The following is an 8,037-nucleotide window of genomic DNA, read 5'->3' on the forward strand; positions in this document are numbered from 1 at the left end:
TGTGCTGAAGCAGTATTTTAAAGTACNTTTATTTTGTGTTTCTCTGATGGCATTTTAGAAATCCTGGATACTTTTTGCCATATTTATTGACCATTTGGTTTTCTGTCTTCTCAAGGTGTCTATTTACATCCTTTGCCCATTATTGATTGGCANTTTTATTACCTTGGTATTTAACTTCTGTAATTCTTGGTAAACTCTAGATATGGTCCCTATCTAGACTGTCACTAGTACAGATTTTCTCCTTTTCTGTGGGAGTCTGTGTGCCATGCCAATTGTTCCCTTTGATGGACAGAAACTGTGTGTATGTATACACACACACACACACACACACACACACACACACATACATGTCATCCCATCTGTGTTTCTCTATAATGCCAAGTACAGACAGGATTGATTCAATGTGAATAGTTTAGCATGATTGTCAGGTATAGCATTTTAAAGCACNTGTACTCATCACGAACTGTCCTTCTGAGACATGCACACTGTCATTCTGAGGGTCAAAATGTGTCCATAACAGATAGATAATGATGTCCAGACCTCAATTGTGTGTCCTGTTTCATGGACATGCTTGTGAGACTGTTGTGTCATCCTGCTTTCANAGAGGTGGAACATTCATTACAGAGTGTGAGTACATGAGAAATCATCTCACTAANTAATGGTCTTTGTTCATCTACATTTCATCTCCTTATTTCCAGAGAAACACATGGTCACACTGTGCCTTTTTATTTCAGCGTCTGTTGACATTTGGGGATGTGGCTGTGGACTTCCCCCAGGAGGAGTGGGAATGCCTGGACTCTGCTCAGAGGGCTCTGTACATTGATGTGATGTTGGAGAATTACAGCAATCTAGTCTCTGTCGGTGAGAACATTTTGCTTGTCGGTCTTCCACCTCATCTTTTCTATATATTGACCTTATGGTAGTAAACTCTGTTAAGCTATTTGAAAACAACTTGAGAGTAGGGAAAGATTGATACAGAAAGGAACTTTTTCATGTTGTTTTTTTTTCTTTCGATTTTCTAGTTTAGAGGTGACATGCACCCTTCATTTTTATTTCTGCAGTGCATAATATTTATCCTCATATCTTACAGCTCCATTTCCATCATTGTAATTACATGGTTTTAATTGTGAGAAAAACTCAACATAAGTGAATTAAAAATTCTCCCTTAATGTGCTGAAGATTCTGAGAGAGAATAGCAACTGGGAATTCATTCCTGGATTCCTCTACTTTGTATTCTCTTCATGTACTGAGCAGAGTACCATGTTAGACACCTGTATTCTTTCTTAAAGTGTCTAACATGGATTATAAGCTACCAAACAGAACACCTGGATTATTGTATGCAAGGTAGGCTTGGTTATCAGTCTGGGATTAATTAGATTGCCCAGGAACATGGAGAGGAGAGACAAGCTACAAGTAGGGTGAGCTTGTGAGTAAGCAGTCAAGAGTGAACGATTAAAGTGAAAGGGAAAGCAAGAGCTGGAAATGTTTTGCTATATTCAGTTCCACTCAAAATGATTCCCAATCATTTAGCCTAGTATAATGGCCTGGCCCCAGAATNCATCCTACCTGTTGNNACTATTAGAAGACATGGATCCCTGGGACTCTCTGACAAGCCACTCTAGCCTACTCAATACTACTTCATGGTGATCAGTAGCCCTTATGACATATACCTTGGTGACTGCTCAACCCAAGTGGTACTTTTTTTTTTTTTCCTTTGAGATAAAACCTTTCTATCCCATATTGGTCTTAACTTCATGTGGTCCAGGCTGGCCACAAATATTCAAACCTTACAAGTCGCTTCCCAAGGACTGGGGCTCTAAGTATACATTACCATTCTTTGTTTAAACAAATGATATTATTGTTGACCTTTACATTTTTATTTCAATAAAAACATTAAACATGAAAAAAGAAGATGCTGCGCCTTGTTGCACCTGAATTATGGTGAGGTAATATTAGTATGAAATGCAATTTTATTTAACTATGACGACCATGTGATTGGAATAATTGTTCAAATTATAAGTCTAATATAAGTCCATGAAGTATCATTATTCTGTAATTGCCTTCCTCATATGTAGGTATTCATATTACATCCTTCATTTTCTTCTCAGTGGATGATACACAGACACCCTTCTGGAAAATGATCACAGAAGTCAGTGTATAAAGTTGGCTTGAAAATAACTGTGTAAGGAAAGTTAAGAAACACAGCAGTGTGTGGAGCTCAGACAATGGAGGAAAGAAATAAGCAATAGCTGCCCATTGCTGTCCTACCTTATATGATCCAAGAGCCTCTGATATTTGTCAAAAGAGTTACTTTGCTTATAATACTTTAGAGAATCTAGTTTGCCTGTTTTTGGAAAAAAAAAAAAAGACCCTTTGCTGGGTGTGGTGGTACATGACTTCAATCCCAGTACTTGGGAGGCAGAGGCAGGTAGATCTCTATGAATTTGGGGCCAGCTTCATGTACCAAGCCAGTCCATGACTGCTAGGGTCAGTTCACAGAGGAAACCTTGCCCAAGGGGGGAAAAATAATGTTGGATGCTTTTAAGTAAGTCATTCATATTACAAGGAATTGGGTCTCCTGAACAACAGTTTTTCATTGCTGTACTAATATACACACAAGTTGCATGATTCTGGGATTGGATTAAACTCTTCCTCATCATTTTCTGAGAAAAAAATATTTAAAAATAGAGACATGTATTATAAATATAATCAGTGAGCTCCATCCCAAAATTAATTATTGATCCCTCAATTATTTTATCCATCTTGAGCAATTAGACAGTTTTCATAAAGATAAGATAGCTATTATAAATCATAGACCTTTGAAGGATAACACGCTGTGTTTGTGAGAATATATAAAATTACAGTTAAAAAAACCACATCTAAGTAGTTACTGNTTGACTTATCTTAAGGGAGAATCTTTAGGAAGACAGTAATTTTTTAAGTGTATAATCATGGAACAACCCCGACTAATTGGACTTTTACTCATTTTCAGAGAACTACTGCATATGTGATACTGTTCATCAACAAGTGAAGACTGGAAAGGAGTCTTGCCAGCGTAATCTTGGTGAAATGCTTTGTGATCCCTCCAATGATGCACTTTATAAAAGAGGTGACACTACAGAAACCTCTAATAACCGCAGATGCTGTAAGGACAGGAATTCCTCTGTTGACCAATCATCAAACCANTGCAGACATAGGAGCATGCACACTGGAGAAGAACCTTGCCAATCTGAAGACTGTGAGAAATCTTTAAATGTGTGTTCCAGCATTATTCAAGATGAAAGACTCTACACTGCAAATAAAGAGCACAGAGAAGATGAATATGACAACTATTTCAACTGTACATATAATCTCATGCAACAAACAATCTACCTTGAAGAGAAACCACACGAGTGTGGGAAATGTGGTAAATGCTTCAGTACCTCCTCAAGGCTCATTAAACATCAGAGAATTCATACTGGAAAGAAACCTTACAAGTGTGACATTTGTGACAAATCCTATAATCGGTGTGCAAATCTTAAAATACATCAAAGACTTCATACTGGGGAGAAACCTTACAAATGCAAAGAATGTGGAAAGTCATTTCGTCAAACCTCTGTACTTAAAAGCCATCAGAAAATGCATACTGGAGAGAAGCCTTACAAATGTAAGCAATGTGACAAATCCTTTGCCCACTCTTCCAGTTTTAGGACACANCAGAAAATCCATAGTTCTGAGGAACATTGTAGTTGTTCAGAATGTGGCAGGGAATTTCATCAGCTTTCACACCTTAGAAAACATTACAGACTCCATACTGGAGAGAAGCCTTACAAATGCAATGAGTGTGACACATCCTTCACCCATTATGCATCATTAAAATGGCATCAGAAAACTCATACTCCAGAGATACATTATGAATGCAAAGAATGTGGGAAGTCCTTTATTGAATTATCACATCTTAAAAGGCATTACAGAATCCATACTGGTGAAAAGCCTTATAAATGTGAGGTGTGTGACAAATCCTTTACAGTGAATTCAACTCTTAAGACACATCAGAAAATTCATACTGGAGAGAAACCTTACAAATGTATAGAATGTGACAAATCCTTTACTCATAACTCACATCTCAGGAGACATCAGAGTGTTCATACTGGAGAGAGACCTTACAGATGTAAGGAATGTGATAAAACTTTTACTGAGTGCTCAACTCTTAGAGAACATCAGAAAATTCATACTGGAGAAAAAACTTACAAATGTGGAGAATGTGACAAATCTTTTACCCAGCATTCATATCTCAGAAGTCATCTCAGAGTTCATACAGGAGAGAGACCTTATGTATGTAAGGAATGTGGCAAATCTTTTACTACATGCTCAATTCTTAGAACACATCAGAAAATTCATACTGGAGAGAAACCATACAAATGTAGGGAATGTGACAAATCTTTTACCCAGGACTCACATCTTAGAACACATCACAGAGTTCATACTGGAGAGAGACCTTACAGTTGTAAGGAATGTGACAAATCTTTTACTCGGTGCTCCTACCTTCGAGCACATCAGAAAATTCACACTGGGGAGAAACCTTACAAATGCAAAGACTGTGACATATCCTTTCTCCGGATTTCTAGTCTTAGAATACATCAGAAAATTCATACTGGAGAGAAACCTTACAAATGCAAAGACTGTGACATATCGTTTAACCAGATTTCAAATCTCAGAAGACATCAGAAACTTCATACTGGAGAGAAACCTTACAAATGTATGGAATGTGACAAGTCCTTTACTCATAACTCAAATCTTAGAGCACATCAGAGAGTTCATACTGGAGAGAAACCTTATAGATGTACAGAATGTGACAAATCTTTTACTAGGTGTTCCTACCTTAGAGCACATCAGAAAATCCATACTGGAGAGAAACCTTACAAATGCAAAGACTGTGACAAATCCTTTATCCACCTTTCAAATCTTAGAAGACATCAGAGATTTCATACTGGAGAGAAACATACTAATGTAAATCATGTGACATAGCATTTATCCAGTATTATCTTGGCTTACAAATCCTATTATACATAATAGAAACATAAGGATGAAAAAATTGTGAAGGCTTTTAATGAAGTTTTTTAAACTTTAGAAAATATCACAGAATTTAAGTTAAAATTTTGCAAATGTTATTGGGTGAAAAGTTCCCTTCCCCTCCCTCTTCCTCTGTGTGTGTTTGTGAGTGTATAGGTGCTTTTGTGGTGGTATCATTACACTACATTGCATAGTGCCCATGGAGGCCAGAAGCTGGCAAGAGATCCCCTGAAGCTGGAGTTAGGCAGTTGTGTCTTTGGGAATTTTAGAGGATTTGGGAATTGATCCCCAGTCCTCTAAAAGATCAGCCCTTGCTTTTATCTACTAAGCTATCTCTCTACCCCCCTGGCCAGATTGGCAATTAAAACATCTTGTTCATCATCCAAAAATTCATAATAAAATTCTTAGTTCCATGCACGTTTGTGAACACCATTTAATCCCAGCACTGAACAAAGACAAGAAGATACCTGTGAATTCAAGGTTGTCCTGATATGGATAATTCAAGGACAGCCAGAACTACATAAATGTGTCTTAAAAATAATAATGACAAAATGTAACATTAAAAATGTTGCAAAGACCTCTAATTGTTCTGTACATCACAAAGTTTATATTTCTGAGAACCCATATAAAGTTATACCATATATAGTCTCCATGTCTTATTCCTCATTGGGAATTGTACCCATCCCCAAATGCTTTTTCCTGGTGCTGAAATTGCTGACATGAAAGCAAATTCATCATGAGAGAAAACACACAAAAACTCTAATAAAGTCTCATCTTTCATTCACCTTCAAAATCTTTATACTAGAGTCAAACCTTAGAAATAGCAAGAAGGTAAGAAACTATAAAGAGATATATAAGCTGTGCATGTAGCATCACAGGCATGCTCACAGACAAATCAGAAATTGGCAAGAGTACTGGGCTTGGTGGTGCAGACCTTTACTTCCAGCACCCTGGAGGCAGAAACAAGTGGATCTCTGAGTTCAAGATCAGCTCTCAAGAAAAACCACTGAGGGCACACAGAAATTCATTTTGCACTACTGAAGAAAAATTGGGAGGTAATAACCAATGTTATAAATTAAAATCATGTAGCTATCATTAACAGCCTGTCCACTCTCAAGGAGGTAAAAGAGACTCAGGGACCGTCCATCGACTGTTATGAAATGGTAATCACCCGATTCTTACACAGTTGCCTGTTCTTAGAAACTTCTGAACAGTTGGGAATCTCTTGTCCACTACCTGCTGTAAGAGGAGGCTTCTTTCACCAAGCTGGAGATTTGCACAAACTGGACATGAATATTTATATGCCAAATTAACAGCATGATCACTAACAAAATTTCAATTAGTTATGTCCTTGGACCTACACTACCCAAGCCTTGGTGTTTGACCATGGTATAAATTCCTCTCTATGTGCAGGCCTCAAATCCAATCAAGAGACAGGTTGGCTATAGGCATCTCATTTGTGTTGACCTTTTAGGAGCACCTCTCCTCCCCACTACTCCAGTACATATTTGAACTATTCTGTTCCCCAAAATACCCACTCTCTAATTTCATATCACCCATAATCTACCCATTCTTGCTTCCTGCATCTCCCTTCTACTGGTCAATTTCTAGCTTCTACATGCAGTCTTACTTGAATAAACAGAAACTTTGAATCTAAGACCCACATATAAGAGCAAATGTGCTGTTTGACTGTTGCAGAACTCATCATAATTTCTAGTTATTTACTTTTACATCCAGATACCACATTTTATTTTTATTTACAACTGAGTAATGTATCAGGTTCCGTAGATATGTATCACATTTTCACTTATCCATGTATCAGTTGATGGATATCTGAATTGATTCCAGGCCTAGTGTGGTGGTTTGAATAGGTGTGGCCCTCAGTGATTCATGCGTTTGAATGCTTGATCATAGGAAGTGGCACTATTAGGAGGTGTGGCCTTGTTGGAGAAAGTGTGTCACTGTGGAGATGGACTATGGGTTCTCTCAGGTTCTGCCCAGTGCAGAAGATAGTCTCCTCCAAGTATCCTGTTGAAAATAGTCTCCTCTTGGCCTTCTGATGTAGAACACCTCTAGCACCATGTCTGCCTCCAGGATGGCATGCCTCTGGCCATGAAGATAATGGACTAAACCTCTGAAACTTCAAGCCAGGCCCAATTAAATGTTTGCCTTTATAAGAGTTGCCTAGGTCATGGTAACTCTACAAAGCAATACAACCATAACTAAGAAAGAAGTGGTAGCAGGGAGTGGGATATTGTGCTAGACCTGATCATGCTTTTGTTCACAGGAATATGGACTTTGGGAGTTTGGATTAGGAAAACAGTGTAGGTACATCTACACTATGGAATACCATAGCAATTAAAAACAAAGTTATGAATTTTGCAGGCAAATGGATGGAACTTGAGTATATCATCCTGATTGAGGTAATCCAGTCCCAAAAGGACATACATGATATGTACTCATAAGTGGCTATTAGCCGTAAAATACAGGATAGAATATGCATGGTACACCCCACAGACCCCAAGAAGGTAAACAAAAAGGAAGACATAAGTGCATTCTTGAGTCTCACTTAGAAGGGGAAATAAAAAGTCATAAAAGGCAGATCAAGCGAGGGAACCAGGTAGGAGAGGGGATGGGGAGGAAAATGGGTTTCAGGATCAGTTGTGGGGAGGGTTGGGACAAATGACCATAAGAATGAATGGAAGTCTGCAACTGATGGGGGTAGGAGGTGGGGGGGTTGTCTCCAGGATGAGACAGAGACCTGGGATAAGGGAGGTGCCCAAAATCAATGGAGGTGACCTTCCCTGTGACTAACAGCATAAAGGATATAGAACCTGAAGAGGTCACTTCCTTTAGGTAGGCAGGAGCATCAGTGGAGCGATAAAGACATCAACCCTCTTACAACACTTTCTTTTTATTTTATTGTATTTTTTTTATTATTTTCTTTATTTACATTTCAAATATTATCCCGAAAGTTCCCTATAC

The 8,037-nt window shown here is 38.2% G+C and overlaps 1 protein-coding gene across 3 annotated transcripts in view; it reads left to right on the plus strand.

The window, feature by feature from the left end:
• LOC110338283 (zinc finger protein 54-like) overlaps window positions 1-5,977 on the plus strand; it is a 91,818-nt gene extending 85,841 nt beyond the window's left edge. For all 3 annotated transcript variants that reach the window (XM_029532854.1, XM_029532853.1, XM_021221577.2), the window contains 2 exons: window positions 735-861; window positions 2,993-5,977. In XM_029532854.1, coding sequence (XP_029388714.1) covers window positions 735-861; window positions 2,993-5,007 — 2,142 coding nt within the window. In that variant the 3' untranslated portion in view covers window positions 5,008-5,977. The remainder of the gene's footprint in view (window positions 1-734; window positions 862-2,992) is intronic.
• Window positions 5,978-8,037: the final 2,060 nt, after the last annotated feature.

Source organism: Mus pahari, chromosome 21, assembly GCF_900095145.1.
Source record: "Mus pahari chromosome 21, PAHARI_EIJ_v1.1, whole genome shotgun sequence".
In the NCBI taxonomy this organism is placed as follows: Eukaryota; Metazoa; Chordata; class Mammalia; order Rodentia; family Muridae; genus Mus; species Mus pahari.